We start from the raw sequence: 26730 nt of genomic DNA on the forward strand, positions 1-26730 counted from the left end.
AACCTCCTTGTTGCTACTAAGATGCAACAATATTACACTTCATCATCTGTCAGTCTGTTGTTCACTTATGGCCACATGAAGTACGTTCATTGTAAGCTCAGCATTACCATCCGGCGGAGCATAAGCAGCTGTGATGATGGTGAACATGAATTCCTGTGGGAGACAGAAATGTCTACATTTAACCATGGGAAACTCTAGGTTAGCTGAGCATGACTTTCAAGAGTAACAGAGTCTGTACACAAAGCTTTGTTGACATAAATGCACAAACCTCCGCCTCTGGTCTTGCTGCAGAGTTGGTCACACAGGGACAACTGAACCATAAATAACCTGAAGAGAGGACCAATCGAGTGTCTGAAGTTTTGCACTGCAAACTGATAAGCTCCTGCACTGATAGATCAGTCAATATCCCTGTTATTCTTATAACAGCTTAAGATGGGGACATTCTCAGTGCAGGACCTCTCAGATGTTGCTTTGACCAACCTGCCAACTCTGGTTTTGAAGTACTCATGATGACTGCAGACAACTAAAAGAATTTAAATTCAATTTTCAGAAGGAAAGATTAAGGAAAATGAGTTGAGTGGATCTTTGTGGAAACAGAAAACGTAAGGCTGTGATGACTGAGCTACTGTGCTCTAAAAATGTATTGATAAATGTATCCTTAGAGAAGGAAAACAGTTTGGTAAATACAGGACACAAATGCCATCTCTGCAACACTAACAAACCCACACCAATTCCAAAAGAATATTAGTATAGCTCAACAGCCAGTCCGTTAATAAAAGCTCAAGAAGAATTTCAGGATTTAAGGTTTAAATTATCTCAAATAACACAGAAAACACGTCAAGTTTTTTTTATCAACATTAAACCACCAAACATTTGAATTCTCGTATGAATTTTATTCACTAGTCAGTCTTCACAATAATATTGATATTTATGCCGAATGATGAATATTATAGTTCTTCTACATTGTTTATTGTTTATTTTGTTAATCAAAAAACAGTTTTACAGACAAGACAAGACTTCGTAATCATTAAAAGGGCTCTATCAAAGTGTATTATTTGAAAACTGGATTTTTGGACGCTGGCCCGATCAGTAACACCAATTTTTATTTTATTTATAGGGACAAAACTAAGAGCTTCCGAATGGTTGTTACCTCAGTGAGTTTTGCCTCCATCTATCGGCACCACATAGTAATTTGTCCAAACGGTCTATCATTTATTAATTTACACCTTAATTACACCGTAATTTAGTCAAGTCCGCCGCTTTCTAAAAAACGCCGCACGAGTAAAGTTTACAGACTGTAAGAGCATAATCTAGCTTTACGGGTGCAATAAAGTTTTTCTTGAAACGTCCGTCCAGTAAAATAGTCCGACTGGAAACACGTGTTGTTGTTGTTTTTTTGTGGCCATGTAGACACTGACTAGCCACCGGTAATGTTTGTTGTTGCCCGCTAAATTAGTAATATTTAGCGTCACACATAAATAAGGTGGATTTGTTTCTTTGCTTGTAAATGGACGCTGTGCCTTGCCTTTGTGTACCCGGGCGTCATGCGCAAGAATTCAGGTAATATACTGTAAACAGTAAATAGTGGCGCATGCTAGCTAGCAGTTAGCATCCGAGCCACAGACTGCGAACTGTGGACAGAAAGAGTCTTTGAATGAAATGTGGATTTCTGTCTGGAATTATAGTTAACGCTTAATCTTTTTTTCTCATAGGACATGTCTCCGGTCCAAAGGAGCGCTTGATCTGAGTTCGTGTTTAGTGAAAAACTCAGATGGTACTGTGCTCTTGCCCATTTTAAAATCATGTCTATCACAGCTTGATCTACAATCTTTCAACGCGGCTTCAAACAGTGCCTGTGAAATAGTTTGGAGTCAGGTGAGTGAAATAGCAACAGACTCTACTATAGCGTTACTGCAGGTTTAAAGTATTTTTTAAATTAATCTCTTGTTACCTGTTCTTTTGTCATCAAAGTCTCCTCTGAAGTCAAAGAAGGAGAGGACACAGACAGGTGTTAATAAACTGGGGAAAGTCCTCCAGGAGTTGTTGGAGTCTCATGGTGAAAGATGGGTGGAGGAGCTGAGGGGGGACCTCCCTCGTAGCTTCCAGCGGCATGGAGACCTCGTCTTGCTGGGAGACAGCTGCTTCTCATTGCCGCTCTGGAAGAAAGTGGGTACGTTTCTTAAACTTAACAACCTATCTTTTTAATACCAACATTACAAAACAGATCATTAAGACATTCACTGACTATTTTTTGGTAACCAGTCACGTTAACCAACCAGGTTTTTGTTCATTTAGATCAGCTGTTATGGAGTGCAGTGGCAGGAGGACTAGGGGCGAAGCGTCTGGCAAAGATGAGCCGGATATCCAGGGATGGATTTAGATCTCCTGAGGTGACAATGCTGCTGGGAGAGCATAGCTGGGTCAAACATGTGGACAATGGCATAAGGTAGGTCTCAGTAATTATCAGTTTTGTTTCCGACTTCATTGATGAATAGTTGTTTGGGACATGATAATTAACAAATCTGACATGTCTGAAACTTGTATCTACCTGCCTTTGTTTCAGTTATGAGTTTGATGTTACAAAGTGCATGTTCTCAGCTGGAAACATTACTGAGAAGCTCCGGGTGGCTGGATTTGACTGCAGAGGGGAGACGGTGGTGGATTTATACGCAGGTAGTAAAACTGGACAAACTATATAAATAGTTTGTTGTTGGGATGCTAATAAACATATGGTGTAGAATATCAAAACATCCAGAATAGTGGATCTGTAACAAAAGCCATTTTTGGAGGTTAAGGTCTGAGTTAGATGTCATGAGCAAAGGACAAGGATATTTTAGTTTTATTTAAGTCCAGGTGCAGGTGTTTGATTACTGCCCAACCAGTGTTACTTTCACATATCACATTTGTATCTTGTGTCAGGTATTGGATACTTCACTCTCCCATATCTGGTACATGCGAAGGCCAGTCATGTTCACGCCTGCGAGTGGAACCCAGATGCTGTTGAGGCTTTACAGAAAAACCTTTTGGCAAACACAGTGTCTGACCGCTGCACGATTCACCAAGGAGACAATCGACAAGTAAAGTGGTTTTATGTCCAGTTATAGACAATATTGATCTGTCTCCAGTTACTGATTACTCTAGTGCTGTTACATGAGTAATAACTTACTCCCTCTAGTGGTCATGTCACCAAGACTCATATTTCCAACCACTGAAAAAGTTTATAAATAACTAGAACTCACACACATACTGTCTCTACTTAATAACATTTGAACAGATCTTAAAGTTGTAAACATGAGTAATATTCAAGCAGCAAACAAAACTGTTTGTGAATTCTTCTTGCAACTATAAAAAACTTCTTCAATTAGAGTTTGAAACATTTTTAGATTTTCTGTTCTCACACACTTTTTTAGTCCAAACAGAATCAACGCGTGACACTGCAGGTATAAGCCAGACAAGATTTACATGTAAACCTTTTAATTAACATGAGACTTTCAGTAAATAAATTAAATAACAACAGATTATAATATACGGTGCTGTTTCATCTCTTAATGTAGAAGAAAATATCTTGATTTCTACGTGTATTTTTGCAGAATCATTAATTTGTCGTGTTGTTTTCTCCTCTTGTAAATTCCACTCAGCATATAATTGTGAGCAGATTTGTAGGATCTCTGTGTGTGTGGGGGAATGGGAAAATGTGGCTTTCATCAGAACTCAAAATAACGTGTTCCTCTATATTTATCAGTCTGTAGCTGTAAAAATCTAAGCATGTTTTTTTATCCCCAGCTCCAGCTGTGTGATGTTGCAGACCGGGTAAACCTGGGTCTCATACCAAGCTCTGAGGACGGCTGGCCCGTCGCCTGTCGACTGCTGAAGAGAACTACTGGTGGCATTTTACACATACACCAGAACATTACCTCACCTTTACGGGACACTGCAGCCGGGGATGCTACCCAGAGAGTTTCTGGGAAGAAAGCTGACAGAGAAGTGTGGCAGATCTGGGCTGACGACACAGCGAAACACATCTCTTCTCTTTTAAGGGACGTCACTGGAGCAATTTGGACAACAAACATCCAACACATAGAGCATGTTAAGTCATATGCACCGCATGTTCACCACGTTGTGTTGGACTTGGAATGTAGACCGCTCTTAATTAAAGATACAAACACAGGTACTGAGCAGACACTCTGATGCCGGACATTTTAATGTGCTGCGGCTGCTTTATTCCAGGGAAGAGCAGACTACACCAACCTTTATTTAATCAGGGCTGGTTGGAAAATGCTCACGCAGTTCTAGTCACACGTGGCAGCTGGCCAGGTGTGCCACAACCACAGCCTCATCAGCCTTGGCCAACGAGGCAGCTGTGCATTAAGTGCCTTGCTCAAGAACACTTAACACTTTGTTGTGTTATACTCAAGTGTTTAATCACGAGACCCCTTGGTGTTTGCTGAAATGAAAATCTACAGGCTGAGATATGATTCACATTCGGACTCCATCCGTGTCCATCCTGTCATCTACCAACATTTGAAGCTGCTGCTGGGTGTGTAGGGGGGCGGGGGATATTTTACTGCCACACCTTGGGCTCTTCTGTGGATCAGTACAACGCCACAGCTGTACTCCGTGTTACTGCTGACCATGCGTGTATATTTATGACCGTACTCATATTTCTTTCCCACGGCCCTTTATCTTTTTATCAGCGGGATAAGGGACCACGTCCTGAAGCACATATCTTCTCAGACTGTTTTTTTTTTAACGTAACAATGGGACAATTCACTTGAATTAGATTGAATTCAATCTAATTGACCAACTCTGGAATGTGGTGGAGCAGGAGACAAAGGTGTTGCCCACAAATCTGCAGAAACGGCTTGATGTTATCACGTCGATATGGACCAAAAGCTGTGAGAAATGTTTCCTTGTTGAGTCTGCCACAGATAATTGAGACATTTGTAGAAGGAAGGATAAAGAGGGTCTAACCTGGTTCTAACCAAATAAAATGCCTAGTAAAGGTCAACTTCTGCATAGAATTCGAATAAAACTCCATAAGTAGGTGACAGTGGCCAACTCCTAAGTAATTTAGTGTAGAAGCAGAATCTAGATATTTCCATATAGAGGCATAAGTGAAGGGTTGCGTGAGTGCGGACATGATGTGCATCATATGATGTGGTCTTAACAAGTCGATGGGTCTCAGTCTTTTGTTAAGTGGATGTGGGAGATTTTTACCCAAGTAAGGGTTTATCTTCTGGATGATTGGGGTTTGTCCATCCAGTGCAAATCAATGCCATGGAGTAATGAAGCTGGTCTCGCTGGTGATCCAGCATGTTGTTTTTCCTTATTTTCTCCTTTGTGTCTGCCATAGAGGTAACAGGAAGTGAAAACACAAAATATATGTTGGTGCTACTTTCCAAAAGGGCTGTAGCCATGTTTTAAGGAGCTGGGAGTACGAACAATACACGGATTATGGATATCACATTGCAGATATTTTCTGTTCCTCGACAGATGGGTCTCTCTTTACAAGCGGCTCAAGTTAAAAGGGAGTTTCAGATTCTTTCTTTCTTTTTTTGTATATGTTTGGGATTGTGTGAAGATTTCTGATACTGACCAAAATAAAGTACTTTCACTCATTCATTCATACTTTCAAGTTATTGCTCCGCATGTAGCTTTTATAGATCCAGGGATCATTTAGTTTACAGTGCTGTTCTTCCATTACGCCCTAAAAACAAATAATGACATTGCACTAAAGCCAAAGTATCTAACTCTATATCTATATCAGCTTTTGGTCAAGGTGTTTTTTGTTGCTGCTGTTGTTTGTTTTTTACAACATTATTCACAGTACCTGTACAAAAAAACGTGTAGGTCACGTCCACTTTAAGCATTTCCGAGCTGCAGAATGGTTATAAATATTCACCTGATAGTTATCATCAGCCCATCATGTGTCAGCTGTATTCACTGTACAGCTCTAGATTTAATAAAGCCAGGCATCATTTACTTTAAAATATTGTTCTTTCGTATCTTCACATACGCCCCAACAACTAATAAGGGTATAGTAGTACTATAGCCCAAGTATCTATGTATGTACCCGCCTCAGTTATTACGTATGTTTCCTCTGCAGCAATAAATGGCGCAATGTGTTTGTTTAAATGCAACACTTCTCACGACCCCTGTGTGAAACAGGCAACTTTCTGGCCAGAGGCGAGAAAAAAAAAAAAAGCACAATAACAGTTTGAGGGTCGGGAAAGAGGGGACTGGAATAATCATGGGGTTGTTTGTATGGGTAAAAATTTCCACTTCCAGACAGCCTCTGGCTAATAGAGCAGAGGAAATGCACCTGTCATGGAAAATGTAGTGAGGCGCTCCCTTGTGTCAGCTGCAAACTTTCCTTATCTTCCGGTTCTTGGGACTCCTGTAGCGCGCATAGTCAACAGCTCAGCAGACGGGAGGACAGAAGAAGAAAAGGAGGAGGAGGTGGAGGACGTGCGGTTATGGTCGAAGGAGAAGAAGAAGAAGAAGAAGCAGTAGAAGAGTGAGTTATCTTTATGTTTATGTCTATTACTCTATGATGGTTACACGTCGGTGTCATTGTAAAAGTTAGCTCGGCAGTTCGCTGTGTTCATTGTGTTTACTCTTCTCACTGTAACGCCGTCTTCTTTTGCCAACAGGTGCGTGTAATTAACTTCAATTAGCCAAAATAATATTTATTAATACGCGTCTACGTAGAGAAATAATCGTATCTATATTTGCGGTGGCTTGAAAAGCTCCTTTTTCCGGCTCTGTGGTTCACATTTGAAGCGACGTTAGCGTTAATTTAATTTAAGTTAGTAACGTTCACGTACGTCAACGTTTGGAGCTTGGAGCCGTTAGCAGCTATTTATTGTTTAAATCACTTTAGTCTTATTATAATTATTATCATTATTATTATTATTATTAAAAGTAGACAGATAAGACGGCGAGTTTTGCAACAACTATCTGGTCCAGATTTCAAGTGCGTGGATTTTCACTCCGCAAAAATTCACATTACTATTTACTTGGTCAAAGATTATCTATTATCTCAGTGTGTGTCCCTTTAAGTCTCAACTGGCACAGACAAAAACTTCGTTTCCTTGGAGAGTAACGTTATATATCTAATCTAACTGCAGGTTGCCCTGCAGGTATTCTCCTGCTGAAGTGAGTTGGCCTCAGGTATCCAAACAATGAGGAAACAAGTCTCAGATCTGCATGCACCTTAAAACCTGAACTTTTCTCACCATTGGGCAAACAGGGACATTATACGTCTGCTTTAATTGCCTCGGAATTAATTTAAATGCAGGATGACAAGCTTGATGTTGGACTTAAGTAAATGCCTGAGCTACTAAACTCCACCCGGCTCTCTCTCTCTGTCTATCCTTAGAGGGTGGGAACCCTACATAGTAGCCAAGTTCTTGTTGTTTTTGCCTGTCCTGCTTAAAGCCACCTCTAACCCTGGTAGCAGCTCTCACGTCCTGCTTCTTTATAGTCATTTATCATTCTTGGAAAGCTCAGTTACAGTAAAAGCTTGCTCCAAAGTTGCAGACTAAAAGCTTCTCCTTTCCTGTCTTTATCAAGATTCTCATGGATGATTAATGTTGTTATGTTTTTATACACGTTTATTCCAAAGCAAGCGTCTGCAATGAGATTTAAATGACAAAGCAGTGTGTACTTTGTTAAGTTGGTTTCTTATTAATGGAACACCTCGCCCTGGTAGCAAAGGCTTCACTGTATGTTGGCCAGCCCAGCAGGAAGAAGGAGAGATTACTCAGTCATTTGTCTCCACCACAGGGCATCAGGTCGCTAAGTTCCTGTTTTTATCAAAGCTCTGCTTAGGAGGTCACAGAAAAGCAGATTGCCCAATAGTGAAGTAAAGCATCTTGTGTAAAAATCCATCGGTACAGACATTATATGTTGGGCCAATCGTTTATGTTCTTCTGGGTCCTCAGGGACTCTCGATGTGACAGCGACGGGGCCAAGCCAGTTTACCCGCACTTAGTGTTTTTTGTTGAAGACACAATGCCAGAAGCGACAGACATGATCAACCTGGGATTCCTGTCCGACGCTGAGCGGGAGCTGATCCTGGAGGTTCTGCGTCGGGACGAGCAGCTGAGAGTAGCTGAGGAGCAGCGAGTGCGGTGAGATATACCAAAACGTGCGAGATATCGCAAATTTGGTCAGGTATTAATAGTTACTATATTAATACCTGACCTGACCTTGTTGGCAGGAAGCTAAGTCAGTGCTTTAAGCCACTAAGGCATATCCTCCCAATGAATAAAACATAGTCTAATACAAACTTAGCATTGACTGTTTATTCTTCACCAGAACATGGACCCATAGAACTCTTAACACCTAATTACATACCACAATGTAAACTGTCCACAACTCTTGCAGCCAAATGCTGCTTCTGCGGTCAAAACTGTTTCCCTTCTGGGTGGAACACTTTACTTGCTAAGAACAGGTTCCTATTTATAACCACACCTTTTAATTATACCCAACACAGAATTCATTCGAATATGTCTGCATTAACCCTTTAAAGCCTGAACAGATCACTGGTGATACATTACAGCACATGGTATTTGAATTACTATTATAGCTCATAGTGGTTTGCTCTACTGACAAAATTCAAAGTGTGGCTGAACACTGAGAAGTTGTGGTTTTGTCTGAAGGACAATTACCGTAATGGCAGCTCTCCTCCCCGGGATAGCTCAACTTCACAGTGTTCAGCCACACTTTGAATTTTATCCATCGGTGAGTTACGGTAATTCAATACCACAAGCTTTTTTTTAAGAACAGGCGGATGTTTAGGTCTTAAAGGGTTAAGGCTCCGACAGTAAAGACCTGACAAATCGTCAGGACCCACATAGTGGAAGATATCGTCTTTATGGAGATATCCAGTATCAGTACCCATTCACATTGTTGTCACAAATATAGATATCTTTTCATAGTCACGAGATGCTGAAACTATAAAATATGCATCTTAGATTCTAAAATAAATAAAACAATCCTTATTAAAATTATCCTTGTTAAAACTGTACATTGGCTTAAAAAAAACTTATAAATGCTGATATTTGTGTCAGATTAAGAAATACTGCATCAAACTGACTGGGACTAATATCTCTTACTAGGATGGATTATTAATTATGTATCATGTTATTGTGATTATGTTTTGTTGTACAGCTGGATATATTTAATATTTTAATATTAAGATTAATATTTAATATTATATAAAAAGACAAACATATAATCTGGTGGTTATGTCCTTTTTTCTTTTCTTTTTTTTTTTTCTCTTTTTAGGAAGCTTAAGACTGAGTTGCTGGATGTCAAGAGAAAAGGAGCCAAACGTGGCAGTAGAAAATACAGCCAGCGTATTTGTGGCCGATGCCTTGAGCCTCTGGGTCGAATGATAGTTTTTTCTGCGCAGTGTAAGATGTGCAATCACGAAGTGTGCCGCAACTGCCGTTCAGTTCTGCCCAATGGATCCTGGTTGTGCAACGTGTGTGCCAAGGAATCGTGAGTGATGTTTGGATCATAATCTTCCTTGTTCCTTTAGAACTTGTAAATCTTTAAGGGCTAAATAAAATTTCATAGAGTCACTGGAGGTTTTCAGCAGTAGATTTGTACATATACTGAAAGTACAAGGAACTAGCTCAAATTAATCTACAGGGCTCGTGTTCGTGGGAGTAAAAGAGCATGTCATTCAATACAAAAGTGTGCCTCGCTGATCGTTTGTTATCGTTTTTGGACAACAATGAAGCTGCTGACATACTTGATCAGGCTTTGAATACACAGACTTGTTGGATCAGTTCATTTTTGGGTTTGGGTTTCTTATTAGTATTTACTGATAAATAAAAGGAACATCAAATTCCTGTCCGTTTCTGGACTATGTCAAGTGCTGTGTTTATTGTAAAGCCAATATAGAGTAGTATTAGGAGACCATATTTATTCCTTTAGATAACAACATGGTTTATGTGGATGTGAGCAAATAGTTAGGCTCAACAACCCAGTATAGCCAAATACTCACCTCTAAGTGGTCTCCGTAACATTTTGTTCTGACATTTACATATATACACTATACACTGTGTGTGTGTGTGTGTGTGTGTGTGTGTATATATCATATATGTGCCAGAACTGTTGTTTTAAGCAAAACCACCATATATAGTTTAATGAATGTGTTGCAAGAACTGACATGCTCACAGTGAATAACTCACAGCTTATTGACATTAACATTACATTAACAGGTCTATTAACACGTGTGTTAATTCTGTTTATTAATGTTCTTATTTTGTATTGTAGGGATCTGAAGAAAAGGACAGGTGACTGGTTCTACGATCAAAGGGTCAACCGTTTCTCTGCAGCGCCTGGACATGACCTAGTGAGGGTCTCCCTGAAAAAGAAGCCGTTGTGTGAGTGCAGAAACAGGAAGTGGATAGCAACAGTTTAGGAATGTAAACAGTGCTCAGTCTACCCACAGTGAAAGCAGTATTGTCCTAGTTCAACAGTACAAGGAGAGCAATGTTAGAAACTGCAGTAACATGACAGAATTTAGTTGAGCTTGTGTTGATTTGGTCTCTGTTACAGCAAAGAAACGGGAGACAACAGGAGAAAAGCTCCTGAAAACTACTGAAGTGAATGCTCCTAATCCTGTGCCTCTGCCCCGGCAGAAAAACAACAAAGGGTATTGTGCCATTCTTCACAGTTTTGTGCAAAAACACCATAGACTTATGCTGTCTGAGATCATGAATAGAAACCCTTTTGTCTTATTTCTTTTTGACAGCCATTCAAACGATAATTCAGGCTCAATTGCTTCAAGGGAATCTCGTGAATCAAAGGACGAGGTCTGGACGAAGCCATCTCGTAGTGACACAGAGTCTGCAGAAAATGCCAGCATATCTAGTAGCAAAACTGAGACAGAGTCCGGCCGTGTCACTCCTGAGCAACCCAGGTAAACTTACCTGCATCGTTATTCCAGCTTATTCTAGGAACTAGTCCCCCTCTCCCCATATGAAGTTTCGTATCTGCTTACTTAACTTTATATATAATATATATAATACATTTATGTATGTGACTTCACATGCTGCAATAGCAATATTAAAGTAGAGAAAAATTTTTTAAAATTGCTCTCGGTATGTTTTGCATGTTGAACACCGGAGCATAGACTAAACATGGAAAGATTTTTAATGTGCAAAAGTAAAAAAAGAAAAGTAAAAAGAATTTTTGCTGCACTGAATGTTGATCAATTTTGTCAACCAGTGATGAGAAACCAGCTAGGTCCAGCCCGGCAGGATCCAGTGTTTCCAGTGTGACCGTCCCAGTTAAAGCAGAAGTTGTCAACAAAGAAGTTAACAATGTAAGATATGTTCCTAAGTCTAAAAAACAAAGCTGAAACAACAGTCCTTGTTTTAGCTTTGTTCTTTTTTAGATATGCCGTGACTTGGTTGGCCTCCTTATGGTTTTAAATAGCATTTTCAGTTATCTTTTGTTACCATATTTCCTTTTTTATTTTATTTTAGGACCCGGAAGTGAAACATGTCAGTCCGAGTCCAGAGCTGGAAGTTGACAGTCTCTTCAAGAAGAGCGTCAAGCGTACAATAAGACCTACAGGCCAGTATCTTGTATTAACGTGTGCAGTGCTAAGTTTGTTCCTCCCTAATCACATGACAAATGTTTAAATACTGGTCTGTATGGATGTTACAGAGTATGCATCAACATTGGACCTACGTGACGGACGTGACACATCAGAGGCCTCAATGGGCAACAGGAGCTATTCTGTGCCAGGCTTAGATGCACAAGTAAGTGAATGTGGACGTGGGGAGTTTTTTACCCTATGGGGACACCACCATGTACCTGAACAAATAAAACATCAGAAGAGTTCCCGCTATTACATTTGTTCTTTTTAAATGTTTCACTTCTCTGCATTTTTAATACTACAGTATAATTTCACATACGACCTTTAAAACCATGAAAGCTCTTCAACAGCTACTGAGCAGCAGGAGCAAAAGACAGGAAGGTTTTCTGGCAGGCAGTCTGTGAAAATCAGGGCTTGGTTAGACTCTATCAAATGCAATTTGTACAACATTCTGATCAGTCGCACCAAAAGGCAGAGTAAAAATAGAAGGACCGAAAAAAGGAGGTCAATGCCTTGCTTCTCTCTCACCCCGGTCGTCCAGTCCCTGTGAAGTGGATATGAATGTCAAATCCTTCTGTTTTGGGCATTTTCAGGAGTAGTTGGAAACGGTCCACTTCAACTTGCTGTGGTAAAGCTTTGAAACTATCAGAGTAAATGGACAGAGTGATTGGTGCTAAATGGATCGAGATGATTTTTGGGACCAACAACAAAAACAGGCGTATACAGTTGATGTTTCAGACATTTTAACATATTTGTAATAAAACTTAATTATAATGTACTTAAACTTATTTTCTGCATCAGGTTCCATGTTTTACATAAAACATTACAAGTACTCTGGGTGTGTGTGATAAGCCTACTAAATGTTTATTATGGCACCTCAGGAAGATGAAGAGGAGGACGAAGATATCGACAGACTGGTTAGCTTTCATAAAAGGACGATAGCTTCGAGTACCTGCAGCCTTCAAAGCTCAAAGGTAGGGTGTGGACATTTCTCACAACTCGAATTGGTCCTCTAAATGCTATTTGAAGAGCAGCTCATTATGTGTCTTGATAACAGAGCTGATGTTCACTAATCTGAATGAGCATCTCTAACCTCAGGATATCCTCCTGTAAGTCAGGAAGTGCGAAAGTGTGGCCGACAGTGTTTCTATGGTTACCAAAGCCTAGGGGAAGAAAAATTGACACTAACGTGACTTTAATGTTGTCCTTCTAGGTTCAGATATTGACAGTACATCTTGATAATTTTTAATTACTTTGTTTGCCCATATTATCTGTTAACCTTGTAGTACTTTCTTCATCTGTAGTGTCTTTGTTTTCCTTGTATCCTTTTACTCTGTGATCTGTAGCATTAAGTCTTAGGGAATTTATGTCAAGTTATTATTTATAAAAGATTTAGTTTTAATAATAATGACAAAAATAATAATGATAAGAATTGTTTACTGTTTGTTTACTGTCTGCTTGTGCAGAGCACACTGGGGAGCATGATGAGTATTTACAGTGAAGCAGGAGACTTTGACACTGTGGAGGTGAAAGGAGATCTCGTCTTCTCTATGAGCTATGACGAACCCACCCAGAGCCTCCATGTCTTCATCAAGGAGTGTCACGAGCTGGCCTATGGCAACGCCTCGCGGAAGCTTTCCAACCCGTAAATATTACTAATATTACTTATTATAAAATATTGTTATGAATACTTTCTCCAACCATAGCTGGTAGTAAAGCTCCAGAAGCAAAACCTACAATTTTCTCAAGAAGTTTGCTTGAGATTGCCCTTTGCAGTAGTGCAGTGCTGATTGTGGCTTTTTTTTTTTACTGTACGCACACCCCTCAGTGATGTTAACAAAGCTTTGATCAGTGTAGATAAGGGGTTGCCATGTTTACTGAGTCTCGATAAACACATCCCAAAGGTGATTAGTTGAGCCTCACAGGAAATTGAATGTCAGCAGATTTTTTTTCCCTCAACATTTAGGCAGGAAATGCACCAAAAGACCAACAGTCTTCTTGACCGGAAGAAAGTGTTTGACATATTTTTCTGTTTTTGTGTTTCAGTTATGTCAAATGTTATCTACTCCCTGACAAATCTCGCCAAAGCAAAAGGAAGACCAGCATCAAGAGAAACACCATCAACCCCATCTATAAAGAAACATTAAAGGTGACGGTTTATAAGCACTTCTCTAACTGGACCACAGCCGTTGACCGTATGCTGTTGACTTAATGACTTGCCCTGATTAGTGACCTTGCGCCATGCATGCAGCAAATAATGGCCGCACCTACAGAGACCTGAAGATTGATATTGACGTAGCAGATTAGACTAGCTGTTGTCAAATATTGATTTTTGTCCAGGCTTCCAGTGTAGAGTCAGGCTAAATACTGTAACAAACGCCTCTGCTGAAAGGTTAGATAAGTCCACTAAAGAAAGATTCTGTCATTTTGAATCTGTAATTTTAAACATTGCAAAGATTTTAAATGCAACTTCCAATATTATATTTTTTAAGCCACGCTCTGCTTTAATCTGTGGTCCATGATCTATTTAAAACTTCACCAGCATCCGACCCTTGTATCTATTCTACATTTGTCCAGTGCTGTATAATCAGCAAGACAGGTCTTTGATCACTTCATCCTCTCCTTGTTACCAGTACTCCATCAGCCGTTCTCAGCTGTTCACCCGCTCCATGTTGATGTCAGTCTGGCATTATGATCGTCTTGGTCGCAATGCCTTCCTTGGAGAGGTGGAGATCCCTCTGGACTGCAGAGATCTTGACTCTGACTACGAGGACTGTGTGGCTCTCAAGGCGAAGGTAGATCAAGGAAACTAGATTTATTTTTCTTTACCTTCTGTGACGTGGCCTTTAAAATTTTCACTGTGTCAGATAGTAAAAGCACAGCAGCCATTACTCCTCTTTAACCCACCTGGCTCCTCAACACTTAAAAGTTTAGTTGGACTTCTAGACCTCTAGTTGCCTGACCATTTGTGTGCCGCTGTTAACACTCAGTATTTCTTATAGTTTGTCTCCTGGAAGCTCTAAACAAACATAATGCTCCTTTTTTCCATAGTGTGAAACTTGGTTTGATTTATGTCCATGTTGTCCCCCCACACATGGGGATGGTTGCACCAGCTGGGTGTACACTCGGTCATAAGAGTAGACTATGCATAAAATGCGTTCAAGCCCTATATGGAATTAATACCATCTGATAGGCGTAGCACCACATCTGAGACTAAACCTCACACCTAATCAGGGTGAATGCCAATCAGAAAAAAGTTAAAGAGTCTTGACCAGTTTTCATGGTGAAATTAAAATTGTTGAAACAGTGGCTTGTCTAAAACGTAGACTTCACGGTCAGTAGGTATTCAGATGTTAAATAGTAATGATGGGTCGCGCCAATATTATGGATATATATATATATATATGGAAATTGATTATGAGAGATTTCTTTTCAGCTAGGTTTCAGGTTGTTTGTAATACCGACTGAACCAAGCCGATGTGGCAGAGTGTTGGTGTGTGGGCCAGCCCACATCATGAGGGAAAAGGCAAACTGAGTGAGGAGGAGGGTTGGTGTGTAGAATAACCGTAGAGTTCAGTTGTGGACTTTTTGTTGTTTCACAATCTGAGTAATTTCTTTTTTGTTTGTTTGACTCAGTAGCCATCTTTAACATATTTCTAGCCTCAGGTGTAAGTTAAAATATTTAGAATAATTACTAGTATAATACGTTTTCATGCTAATACAAACTCCCGTGTTAGTTCCTGTATGTGTTGTTCACTGGGTCCAGGTTTCTTGTACACTCTAAATATTATGGACTTCTCTATGACAGGCAGCCTCTGTTGTGTCGACGTCAGCTTTTGCTCAGTACAAGGGAGAGCTGGTGATTTCACTGAAGTATGTCACACCCAAAACGCCAACAGCTGTGAAAACCAAAGGTACAATTACAATAAGAAAACTCTGTTCTGTGTTCTGTGCACATTTCCTCAGATTTCTAGGAGCATCTGTGTTCTCTCCTTTTCAGGCAAAAAAGCAGTTTCTGAGGGAGGAGAGCTGCATGTCCTGATTAAGGAGTCAAAGAATCTGATGGCAATGAAACCAGGAGGCACATCAGATAGCTTTGTGAAAGGGTTGGTGATGAACTTGAAAACCACAGCCACTGTTTCCAAACAAGCATCTGAGGTTCTGAACTAATTCTGCTTGTGACTCTGTAGGTACTTGTTTCCAACTAAGGCAAAAACCTCCAAGAGGAAGACTCCAGTTGTGAAGAAGAACCTGAATCCCCACTATGATCACACGTTTGTGTACAAGGACCTGACTTTGGAGCAGCTGAAGGGGATGTGCCTGGAGCTGACTGTGTGGGACAAAGAAGCCATGTTGAGCAATGAGTTCCTGGGAGGAGTCCGCCTCAGCCATGGAAAAGGTAAGTAGAAGACAGAACGCAATGTTGTTTTTTTCACCTTATTTTCATGTGTCACGTGTGAAATGTAGAGTTCTGTTTGTAAATGGTATTAATGATGCTGATTTACATAGGCTATACATATCTGCAGTGGACAGTATTGCTAAGTGCATGTGTTTATGTTCAGTTGTGTTACTTGACACGGTGCTTGTAGAGCATGTTTTCTTTGTCATCTAATGCACCTGAGAGTTTGCTGAGCGAGAGCCGCATAATATTAGTGTCAGACTGACGGTGTTCATGGTGTTAGATGGGCTACGGCCGACAGTAGCCCGCGTTCAAGCGTCAGTGACCATGCAGAAAAGCCTCTATAGCTTCCTTTGTGTGGGGCACTACTGTATGTGTTCAGGTCAAGAATCTAGATTTCATTGCTGCAACACATTACTTTCTACTTTTATTAGTGACGTCGTCATCGACTAGTCCACTTGACTTTTGCGACATAACAGTCAACATTTAAAAATCTGAAGTTGTTCAACCCCTGTTGTGAGCTAAGTTTGTTTTCTCAAACCCAGCTCTGTTTGTCAAGAGAGAATAAATCCTTCTTTATTTTACTATCCATGCACTGACGCTTAACAGGGAAACATAAAGAGGGAAAACACCGAACTGTGAATTTGGTCCCCATCTCAGCCACTACAAATGAAAAGGATGATTACAGCACGAAAAACCAGTTCCACTGTTTGTGTGGGCACCTGCCTAATGTCAACAGGCTTCACAGTTTTTTGTTAACTTAAAGTCTAATTTCAAGTCAGTGCTCAGACTTGTTCACCTTCATTTAAAAATGTAACGCAATAGTTTAATTTTATTGTAATAATGTTATATCTAAAGATGTTCAATTTTAAGTTACTGCATGACCCCCACCATTTTTTCCTGTGTGAACATCAAGTTTTTCCATCATTAATAATAATGACTGTAATTGTTCCCTCACTGAGTAATATTCCTCCCTGCAGGCACTGTGAAAACAGGAAAAGAGGAAGTGGAACTGGACTCAGTCGGAGAGGAGGTCAGTCTGTGGCAGAAAATGATGCAGTACCCCGACTCGTGGGCAGAGGGCACTCTTCTACTGCGCTCGACCATGGGGAAGGCAAAGGGCAAATGAGGACAACACAGGCCCGGACTTTCAAAAATAATCCATACTGAAATGAGAGAAGCTGAGCCCTCTGTTTTGTTTGTCAGACCAGAAGCTTGTCTACTGAAGTGAGTAGTCACACGGGTCGTTGGCCTCCTGAATGCTACACATCTGCTCACACCTGCCTCCCTTTATGGGGTTCATTTTTAGTAACCCCTCCCCCCCGACTACAGACTGGTTACTGTTCAAAACGTGCCAAAGCTTCACAACACTAAATTTATTTTAAGAGCATTACACAGTCACTTTATGTTTTTCAAAATTCAGGTTGTGTATATATTACAAATCCAAAAACACACACAGCACTTAGTACAGAAACAGCGTCTTAAAGTTTCACCCATTTCATTGTAATTGTGTACGAACTTACATCGATACGCGATAAAATGAAATGCATCCACACAGCTAAGCTTAGTATAATCCGAGACATTGTATTTCACATTAATAACATCATATAAAAATAATATTTATATAAATTGCAATAAAAACCTTTATTTTAAATAATGAGTCTATTTTTAATGTATTTTAACTTGTGATCAGCATTTAAATGGTTACATATTGTGTTCACCAAATAAAAACGAACTTAACCCTGATATGCTTGATTGTCTCAAATGTTACACATTATATCTGAATCTATCTGATCATTTTATTTTGACTCAAATTATTACAGGAGCTCCATTAAAGATGGATTCATATTCATATTCACCAACACTTTAAAAAGAAATAAGTTCCCCTCATGCATCTAACCAAGTGTATCCATATGTGCTGCTGTTATTTAACCCACTGTCATATGCTATATATTATGTGACTATTTTCTGTCCTCCTCGTCCCCCGGCTGATGACTTAATTCAGAGCAACCAGCGCCTACACTTCAGTGTCGTATTTGAACATGAGGAACTGCCATCTTGTCCTCTTTCCCCTCCAAATGTTCTCCTTGACCTGGTCTCTGGTTGTTGCGTGTCCTCATCTCGTGTTAGTAATACTGATTAGTTTATTGCCGCGGCAACCAGAGAGGTTTATTAAATTAGTCACAGAAATCTCTGTGGAGCTCGAGCTTCTCGCGTTCCTCCTCATCCAGCAGGAAGGCATCTATATAAGAGAACAGCTCATCGGACGCCACCGGGGTGATGAAGCGCTCGCGGTCCAGTCCGAGCTCATCCAGCAGCAGCATGCTGAAGTAGGATCTAGAGATTCTGAACACTTGCCTATAGAAAAACACAATACAAGCAGGTAAATACTTTAGAGAGCTGTCCACTGTATCTATCATTTAATCCATAATCAATGATATGATAATATTGATAATATAATAATCTACTGTTAATAATAATGATATGAGGAAGGGGTGACTATGCAGAGAGACAAATTAGCAAATGTCTGTTGCACGTGGTAGAAGATTTAACACCTAAAAAGGCAAATACTTCCTTCGGGTGTTGGGAGAGACTAAAAATAGAGCTCAAGGTGTGAATTCTGCACTTGAATTTGACACAGTTTAATTATAGTGTATATATTATAGCTAAACAATTAACACTTGTTCACTGCTAAGACTGTTAATGCCAGCTTTATAATGTCGTATGTCAGTAGTGTTAAGTGTTGCCGTGTACATTGTAGGTTTAAAGTAGCGTTCTTTATCTATTTGACCACTAGGAGGCCGCAGGCTGAAAACACAGGATTAATGGAACACCCCACAAGTCTGTGCTTACTCTCCTTTTTAGCTCGTTTCTTTACTATTAACTTTATTCATCAGATATTTGAAGTGGTGTTCTGTGGCATTTTTAGTGTTTTTTTTTTTCTTTTTTACCATTTTTTTTCCCTGCGATTGGAAACAGCTCTATTGGAATGAACCAAAGGAGATGTGCCACAGCTGAGGGAAATCAAGTAATGATAGTTCCCCATTTGGATTTAAGCCCTTCCCTCATCTACTTCTGCCATCAGTGATTTGTATGTATGTGTGTGTACCACACTCGCACTAGGCGCCTCAGCGCCAACTACGCAGCTTCCTGTGGGTTTTGTATGTCAGTGGAGAGACTGAAGGGTTGGAAGAAAATTTTCCTGTCTGGAAAAATTGAGCAGTGCCCCTTACTCAAATTGCACAGATGTTGAAAATATTCTTAATGTGCACCTCTTCTAAGAGGAATAAGTGGCCGTGTGTTTGAGTCCATTTCTGATGGACTTCAAAAGAATCTGACTGATTCCCAGAGGAACCAAAGCCACATGTTTAGTCTTAATGTTTTATCAGTGGTTTTGAACTCACATTGCTTCTACTCTGCAGTGATTATGTTGCTGTTTTTAGCTGTGTTAATCTTTGAAGGGAAAGTCTTTTAAAGTCAAACTAATGGAAACTTTTATTTGGGGATTCTTGACATTTAAAGAGCGGTGCAGTGGATGACAACATTAATACAACTGAATTACTAAACGAATCGTCACTTTTACCTCAAACCCTCGACTACTTGAGGGTTGAGCAGACTCTCTTTAATGCGGCCCGTCTCTCGAGGCGGGGAGCCCAGCAGCTCGATGACCGTCACGTGTCGCAGGTCTAATCCACAGTCTGATTTCTGGAGACAAAGAGAAAAGAGGATTGTTCGTCTCCGCTGAACTTTTGCAGCAACATTTTGAGGAGATCACGTGCATGTGATCATGTGTGTTCTCACTTGGATCATGATGTTCTGCAGCTGGTAGTCTGGGTCGGATATGTTCGGTGCAGACATGATCAGCAGCCTCCTCTTTTCATAGAACTGATCCAGGAGAGCGGACACGGTCTTTACGTCAGATTTAATCTCCATAGCTACAAACACAAGATCACACAGCTACAAGTTATACAGTGTCAGGTATACGGTACACTATTGGTAGCAGAAAGTGGTGTATTCAAGAGTAGTATTATAGGTGTACACGGATTAAGTCTCTAAACTGTTTAACTCAAAAAAAGGGAAATCAGCCATAACATTATGACCAGCAGGACAGTGGGAGGATGCATTGGCCAGCAAGTGAACATTTTGTCTTCAAAGCTGCTGATAGGAAAAAAAAATGTGTCAGAACAATGCATCACAGGTGAGCCCTGTCCACTGCTTAAAGCTCCGGCAATGGACAGGTGAGCACCTGACCTGGAGGAGGAAGCACTGGACGATGGTGGCCAGGTTAATCGCTTTATTTTTTTTTACATTACGTAGACGACCTGATGTCATTTAGCTGAGTTGTAGGTGTATGTCTCATCATGAAAAGACCAACTAAATAAGGATAATAACATTTGCGCTGCAGACCTATTACCTATGCCCCATTTAACTCCATGATTTATCTTGTGATCCCAAAGCTAATTATTTCAGTAATAAATGTATTTATGAACTAGTTTTACATATTTAAAGAAATAAGAGAACATAGGGAGCAAAAGGTGAGTGTTTACATATTTTCATACTAATGCTTGTACGCCCCGTTGCGTTGGTCTGTGGTACTCACGAACACACTCAGCAGGGCTTCCCTCCCAGTTGCGGCTGAACTGGCAGACACGACTACGTGCCCCCCTCAGCTCAAAGCCTCCGTCACAGTGGTATTCACACGTGGCACCGTAGTTGTTCCCATCGGACGAACAGCTGAGGTAACCGTGCAGAGGAGGATGCAGGACGGGACATCTTCTCACTGCACAGAGAACGCAATGGAAACGTGAGCATAACAAGGCACGGTGCTAGCTGCAAATTAAAGTGCTGTGTTTAAAGTCACATTTTATGACTCGGAAATCACAGTTGGCAGCTTACCCTCAACACGTACAATGAACTTGCAGGCAGCTCTGTTCCTGGCCTGATCGTACACTTTGTATCGGATGATGTTCGCCCCCTCTTTAAAGTCGGTGTCTGGCTCCTGGCCCACTAATATCACTCTGCAGAGAGACGCAAGTAGAGGTCAAGTTTTTTAATTTGGTGTTAAAGCGAAGTGGAGGGGGGAAACAAAGGAAAGGAGCGGCATACTCAAGTGACTTGTCAGCAGTATCCGTGGCAACGGGGGGGTCCCAGTTCACCCTGGCAGTGAGTTTTCCAGGCTCGGCCACCTTCAGTCTGGACGGAGGACACTTGATCTTCGGAGGATCAGTATCTGAAATTAACAAACAACACTGGAGGCATCAGAGGGAACAAAAGTGATCTTTATTTCTACAGTAATGAAGGGCAGGATGTGAACAGTGAAAGGCTGCGGCTTGGATTCAGTCCAGAACAGAGGAGCAGCAAATCTGCTTGTTTTCGTTAGATCGTGAGAGTGGACACATGGGGAGCCGGCCTTGTGAAAGAATGATGAAAAACTAGGGCCGAGCAGATGGACTGAATTTAGGTCCGTGTTAAGGCAGTAAAAGAAAAACCTCTAAAGGCTTCTGAGCATGAACATCAGACCAGCTGTGTCTGTGACAGTGTTCTACGTACCTGAACACTCTGGCTGAGCTCCGCTCCACGACCCTCCGTGAAGGCAGGTCCGTGAGTGCTCCCCCTCGATGCGATAGCCGGTGGAACAGGTGAACTCACACCTGGAGTCCACCTCAAAGCCGTGAGTGCAGGTGTATCTGCCGCGTGTAATCAGGGGCAGCACGTGACAACGCATCTCTGAAGGAAGATCACCCCAAACTCATTAGGGTTTAAACAAGAACAACGCACAGCATGCTCTAAGGAGCAACAAAAATAATACCAAACAGCTGTGACCGTTTCCGCTGTGTGGTATGCACTGATTAGCCATAACATTATGACCACCTCCCTTATGTTGTGTGGTTCTCAATCTGGTTTCTAAAAAAGTCCTGGTTGATTGAAGCATGGACACCACTAGACTTCTGTTATCTGGCATCAAGATGTTTAGACCTGTAAATCAACTATGATGACAACCTTACAGATATTGTCCATTTTTATTAAAAGTGTCTCATTATCTTACAATTTCCCTCTCATTTGTGTGAAACCTATTCTATTTATTATCTTCATACACTGATCATAAATTAAAATGTTTCAACTGAGAGCAATTTTAATTAACACAAATTTGTCGCGTCAGTGAATAAAATGAATAATTCCTGTAGTCCTGGTGATAAGGGAACCAACAAGCACTGTAAGGTTTTAGACATGCAGACTATACTCTCATGGGATTTGTTGGTAGTAAAAACAAACATGGAGCCTCCACGTACTGCGGCAGAAAGCGGTCCCAGACCATTTGCGGTTGGAGAGACACTGAATGGAGCGCCTGCCAATCAGTCGGTATCCTCGATCGCACCTCATCTCACAGCGGGTGCCCAGCGTGCTCCTGTAGGCCACTCCACGGGGGGAGCGGCAGGTCGCCTCACCATTGGTCAGACTCGGAGAATGACACCAGTAAGGGTCTGATTGTAAAGAGTAAGCAAGATCAAACCTGTGTGAAGCATTCATGGTGGACAGCAGGGAGTTGGAACGACATTCGTGGTATTTATCACTCAGGTATGTTTCAGATAGACTGTTTCTTTAATTCATTTTCATTTATCCTGGTGATTGTTTTGATCCTGTGTGTTTCACAATTTTTAACATACTCTTAGATCCATGTATGTTAATCCATGACAATAGTGGTGAGTATATAAAAATGGTTGTATTTGCTTCACATTTCAATGTGTATGTGAATACGCTCAAACTGAAGCTTGACCTTAAACGTGTGTGATCGTTAAGCCGTAAACTGTCAGAAAATCTATAAGTATACAAACATGAATAGACAAATATAGACCGCACCACACACTGCAACATAGTAAATAATCTGAACAGTCCTTTAAAGGATACTTGATACTTGTTTCGGTTTAATGGCAAATTAAATAAAAGATTTCATCCCAGTGATAATACAAAAGTGAGAGAGGATGACAACTTACAGTCACAGCATGTCTGGAGTTTGACCCAGAACAACCAAACGTCTCCGTATATAAATATCACAGGCTCAGAACCACTGTGATTTTGTAAAAGGTGAATTTTATAAACAAAATATTGAGGAATTCCAAAAAATGTTTGAAACCGAACACAATGTAAACACGAGTACTAAGCTTGGCAATAGTTGCTTTTAGCCTCATGACAGAAACGGCCTCTCTTGTGTTTTCAACTGATGATTAATTTTAACATGCAGGTACGTGTGCACACCTCTTATCTTATCTTCATAAAAACTAAAAGAGACATTATCGCAAAGCTTCTTACAGCTGGTTTTCAGATACAACCATATGAGTGGAAAAGGTGTGTGTTTTCCATACGCACTTTGGTAGTCCAGCTGAGGAGCACTTTCTTCTTCAGTAAACTCATTGTAGCTGTCGTTGACTGTGGTGCTGGAACCAACTGAAAAAACAAAACACATTTTATTAGATCAAGACGTCAAGCGCTCACTCACTGGTTGATGAAATACTAGGAACGAAGCACATGGTTCTCAATTTTAATCATATTACAATACATATTAGTGCAAGATTTTTACATTCACTATAACACAGGTGTCAAACATATGGTCCATGGGTCAAAAGCGACCGCCAGAGGGTCAAAACTGGCCCACAGCATGGATTTTTGACTGCAGTTTTTCAATGAGAATAACTGCTCTCTGTAATTTACCCACTGTTTTCTAAAGAGATGTGGACAGAACACAACACAGAGACACAGGAGTAAACAGCAGACAGAAATGTGCCCAAATTTTACTTATTTTTCTTGAGAAATTTCAGTTTTTAAAAGGGTAGTTTATTAAATTTTCCAAATTTCTTAATTTACCTGCTCTTCTTTCCAATAAAAGAATGTGTAAAGTCCGGAGTTGTCGTTACTTATAGGTTATTATTATTATTATTATTAAGTTACTGGTCCGGCCCCTTGAGATAAAATTGTGCTGAATGTGGCCAGTAAACTCAAATCAGTTTGACACTCCTGGACTATAACATGCATGTGTCTGTCTGTATATGCAGACAGGTATGTGTATATGTAGGAGCTTGTTTCCATATATATGTGTGTGTGTGTGTGTGTGTGTGTGTGTGTGTGTGTGTGTGTATTTATGTTTACAAGTATGTATTAATCTATTTATGAGCATATGTGTGGATATAGATATGTGGGTATAATAACTATACTAACTGTCCATACCGCATGTACTAATCCAAAAGCAAGAACTAAGGCTACGATGACAAGGAAAGCTCCCTTTAATAGTAAGAAACCTTGAGCAGCCTGAAGGGCAACACGTCTGCTTGAGGCTGGTCAAATAGATGGACAGAAGAGGGAGGTGGGAGAGAGGAGGAGACAAATCAGCTGAAACATTCATACATCTGGACAAAGCATATATGATATGATACAAGCAAATAAGTATACATGATCTAAATGTAGGTCAGACGGAAGCAGGCGAACATGATTCTCCTACAGTGTCTCATTTCAGGCTTCCTTTAACAAGTCCAATAACATTCCTGTCCATAGACAACCTGGATTTGCAATCACCAGCTCTAGTGGAAAGTCCTGAAGGTTTTAAACCTGTGAGTATAATATTGCAGATGGTTTCAACATACTGTGTGTGAGTAAAAAGGAGCATGTTAGACTTAATATTGTAGTGTCTCCTGGCCCTCGTTCTGTTATGAAACTAGAATTGTCTTTAACTTTACAGTAAATCAGGACAAACACCGTGTTTTCATTACACACTTGGAGGCTTCGTCTCTTACTCATCACTTTCCATGTTAGAAGCAGCTGCATGGCTCATGCACTGTACTGCACCATAAATCCTCCTCACTGTTATCCATTCTTTCTCAGCAGTTGTGGTTCGGGCACATTATCCCTCTTGAAATCCAGAAAATGACTCCATGTTTAGAAACCAGTGCCAAAAACTTTCCAGTCTGTCGACCTCCACCCACAGCTCACTCCCTGCTCTGCTTCTTCCTTTGCTCTGTTTTCTGGCACACTCGCCTCCAACCAAATAAAAGTTCCTTTAACACGCTTTCTATTAATAATGATGCATCACATTTAACTTCCCCATTCTGGAGGCAGCTCAGGATTGTTCCAGGGACGGCGTGAATTAAACCCGTCGTCAGCGTTTTTCTCATAATGAGCCTAATGTTCCACTCAGCAAAGCTCCCCAGGACGAACGTTTCCCCCCTCGTGGAGAATTAGTCACGCAGTAAATTAACGAGCTCATCAGTCTGAGGCTCTGCAGGGCCTGAGTCGAGACAGACATTACTTCAGGTGGCAGGCACCGTCATGCTTCTTGAGATGATGCATTTTTAATTACAAACACATTAAAATGTCGCAGTCCAGAAAAATATCTGCTGTTCCCCCTTTATGTGCAGTTGTGACGTACTTATTAACACTGTTGCACACACTGTTGGCACATGGGTCCAAACTCAAAATGTTAAATCCACTAAAAACAACAAAATAGTTCTTCTGACCTCCTCTGGTGCAGAATACATAAACACTGACAGACACTGTGAATCACTCACAACCCAGGCTGTACTGCAGAGACATGCACACTGCAGGCAAAGTGAGTCAATGCCGCAGGAATCAATCACACCGCAAGAAGGTGTTCCAGGTTTCATCTGTCTCTAATGTCAAACCTGAGATAACGACCAGCGTCCTTTCAATCACTCCACGTCATCATCTGAGTTCTTTTCTGCGCGGATCTCGGGTCATGTCATTATTTCCCAGGATTAAAAGGAGGCTTTAAAAAACTTGGCCCAGAGGGGGGATGGGGGGGGGAGGGACTCCTCAGTAATTAACTGGCGGTGATTGGAGCGGAGCTGTAATTAAACTGCCTGGTCAGCGAAGTAGAGAGGAGCACCTGAAGAGGAAGGAAGGCTCCTCGGCTGCAGCTGAATTTAGATTCATCCCGGCTGGATTTTGGCCAGTTGCATGTTGGGAGATGTCACAGAGGGGGTGTTCATTCCTGAAGGGAAGGATGGGCTCCATCTGTATTCATCCAAGCCACCTCAAAAATTCAGCACATCTGCAGCTAATACAACTTTGATTACTGCTGAGATGAAGGTATTTCCCAGCTGCAGGGAAGCTTGAACCATCTCCACCAGTCTCACCTTTATATCTCTGGTTAAAACTCACAAGGCATCAGAAGTACATTTAGTTGATAGTTGAGTGCTATATTTAAGTACAAATATGATGTATTTATACTTTATTTCTTTAGATTTTTACTAATTTAATATATTGAACTTTAGGAACTTTAGAAAGTTCCAAAAAATATTTTACAAAATGAACGATGTATGAGTCACAAAGCAGACAATTTATGTTTTTACTTGCATTAAATTAAATGACACAGATAAATGCTTTGAAGAGAGGTGAACAATAACTCACCTGTGAACAATAAGATGAACACAGCGACGGAAAGGGTGGTGATCATCTCAGAAACACAGCGATGACACTTCTGGAGAAAAACAATGTGCGGATTTGTTCCGAGAGTCCGACACCGAAGGACAAAGTTTTAGCTCTGGAGAGGAAGTTGACTTCTGACCGAGACAAACATTCTTTCCGTAATAATCCCTCAGAGGACTACAAGCGCTCACGTTACAGAGTCTCCGTAGTTTTTATAAAGTCAGGCTCCTTCTGGTTCATCACCGGAGACACAACCACTTGGTGGCACTGA

The 26730-nt window shown here is 40.8% G+C and overlaps 3 protein-coding genes across 5 annotated transcripts; 2 read left to right on the forward strand and 1 right to left on the reverse strand.

The window, feature by feature from the left end:
* The first annotated feature begins 1387 nt into the window (after positions 1 to 1387).
* On the forward strand, positions 1388 to 5626 carry trmt12 (tRNA methyltransferase 12 homolog). 2 transcript variants are annotated; one of them, XM_047585088.1, is made up of 7 exons: positions 1388 to 1560; positions 1713 to 1875; positions 1972 to 2170; positions 2296 to 2446; positions 2564 to 2673; positions 2920 to 3077; positions 3784 to 5626. In XM_047585088.1, the coding sequence occupies exons 1-7, from the start codon at positions 1508 to 1510 to the stop codon at positions 4186 to 4188; spliced, it is 1239 nt and encodes a 412-aa protein (XP_047441044.1). In that variant the 5' UTR covers positions 1388 to 1507; the 3' UTR covers positions 4189 to 5626. The 2 variants fall into 2 exon arrangements, with proteins under 2 accessions (XP_047441044.1, XP_047441045.1); XM_047585089.1 differs by having other exon boundaries at positions 1972 to 2166; positions 2301 to 2446.
* A 735-nt stretch (positions 5627 to 6361) lies between these two features.
* sytl4 (synaptotagmin-like 4) lies at positions 6362 to 17771 on the forward strand. 2 transcript variants are annotated; one of them, XM_047585085.1, is made up of 17 exons: positions 6362 to 6517; positions 7947 to 8135; positions 9295 to 9510; positions 10294 to 10403; positions 10579 to 10675; positions 10775 to 10942; positions 11251 to 11347; positions 11511 to 11601; positions 11695 to 11789; positions 12508 to 12600; positions 13093 to 13271; positions 13673 to 13775; positions 14260 to 14421; positions 15435 to 15540; positions 15627 to 15732; positions 15817 to 16025; positions 17006 to 17771. In XM_047585085.1, exons 1-17 carry the CDS (start codon positions 6477 to 6479, stop codon positions 17152 to 17154), a joined length of 2211 nt encoding a protein of 736 aa, XP_047441041.1. In that variant the 5' UTR covers positions 6362 to 6476; the 3' UTR covers positions 17155 to 17771. The 2 variants fall into 2 exon arrangements, with proteins under 2 accessions (XP_047441041.1, XP_047441042.1); XM_047585086.1 differs by lacking the exon at positions 6362 to 6517 and adding an exon at positions 6571 to 6653.
* srpx2 (sushi-repeat containing protein X-linked 2) lies at positions 17381 to 26730 on the reverse strand. The gene is made up of 10 exons (XM_047585087.1): positions 26442 to 26730; positions 23391 to 23468; positions 22316 to 22507; positions 21576 to 21752; positions 21132 to 21255; positions 20922 to 21043; positions 20626 to 20805; positions 19827 to 19960; positions 19609 to 19730; positions 17381 to 18383 (listed from the first exon to the last, which is right to left on the reverse strand). Exons 1-10 carry the CDS (start codon positions 26485 to 26487, stop codon positions 18203 to 18205), a joined length of 1356 nt encoding a protein of 451 aa, XP_047441043.1. The 5' UTR covers positions 26488 to 26730; the 3' UTR covers positions 17381 to 18202.

This window comes from Mugil cephalus, chromosome 5 (genome assembly GCF_022458985.1).
Source record: "Mugil cephalus isolate CIBA_MC_2020 chromosome 5, CIBA_Mcephalus_1.1, whole genome shotgun sequence".
Lineage (NCBI taxonomy): Eukaryota > Metazoa > Chordata > Actinopteri > Mugiliformes > Mugilidae > Mugil > Mugil cephalus.

What these genes read in the sequence shown, in the direction of transcription:
- trmt12 (XM_047585088.1), top strand. Translation starts at nt 1,508, where the DNA reads ATGGACGCTGTGCCTTGCCTTTGTGTACCCGGGCGTCATGCGCAAGAA. An exon ending in GTGAAATAGTTTGGAGTCAG is followed by an intron (nt 1,876 to 1,971) that starts GTGAGTGAAATA and finishes TTGTCATCAAAG; the next exon opens with TCTCCTCTGAAGTCAAAGAA. An exon ending in ACCAAGGAGACAATCGACAA is followed by an intron (nt 3,078 to 3,783) that starts GTAAAGTGGTTT and finishes TTTTATCCCCAG; the next exon opens with CTCCAGCTGTGTGATGTTGC.
- sytl4 (XM_047585085.1), top strand. Translation starts at nt 6,477, where the DNA reads ATGGTCGAAGGAGAAGAAGAAGAAGAAGAAGCAGTAGAAGA. An exon ending in AACGTGTGTGCCAAGGAATC is followed by an intron (nt 9,511 to 10,293) that starts GTGAGTGATGTT and finishes TTTGTATTGTAG; the next exon opens with GGATCTGAAGAAAAGGACAG. An exon ending in GTGTGGCTCTCAAGGCGAAG is followed by an intron (nt 14,422 to 15,434) that starts GTAGATCAAGGA and finishes TCTCTATGACAG; the next exon opens with GCAGCCTCTGTTGTGTCGAC.
- srpx2 (XM_047585087.1), bottom strand. Translation starts at nt 26,487, where the DNA reads ATGATCACCACCCTTTCCGTCGCTGTGTTCATCTTATTGTTCACAG. An exon ending in GTTCATTGTACGTGTTGAGG is followed by an intron (nt 20,806 to 20,921) that starts GTAAGCTGCCAA and finishes TTCTCTGTGCAG; the next exon opens with TGAGAAGATGTCCCGTCCTG. An exon ending in CAAGTAGTCGAGGGTTTGAG is followed by an intron (nt 18,384 to 19,608) that starts GTAAAAGTGACG and finishes GTTTTTCTATAG; the next exon opens with GCAAGTGTTCAGAATCTCTA.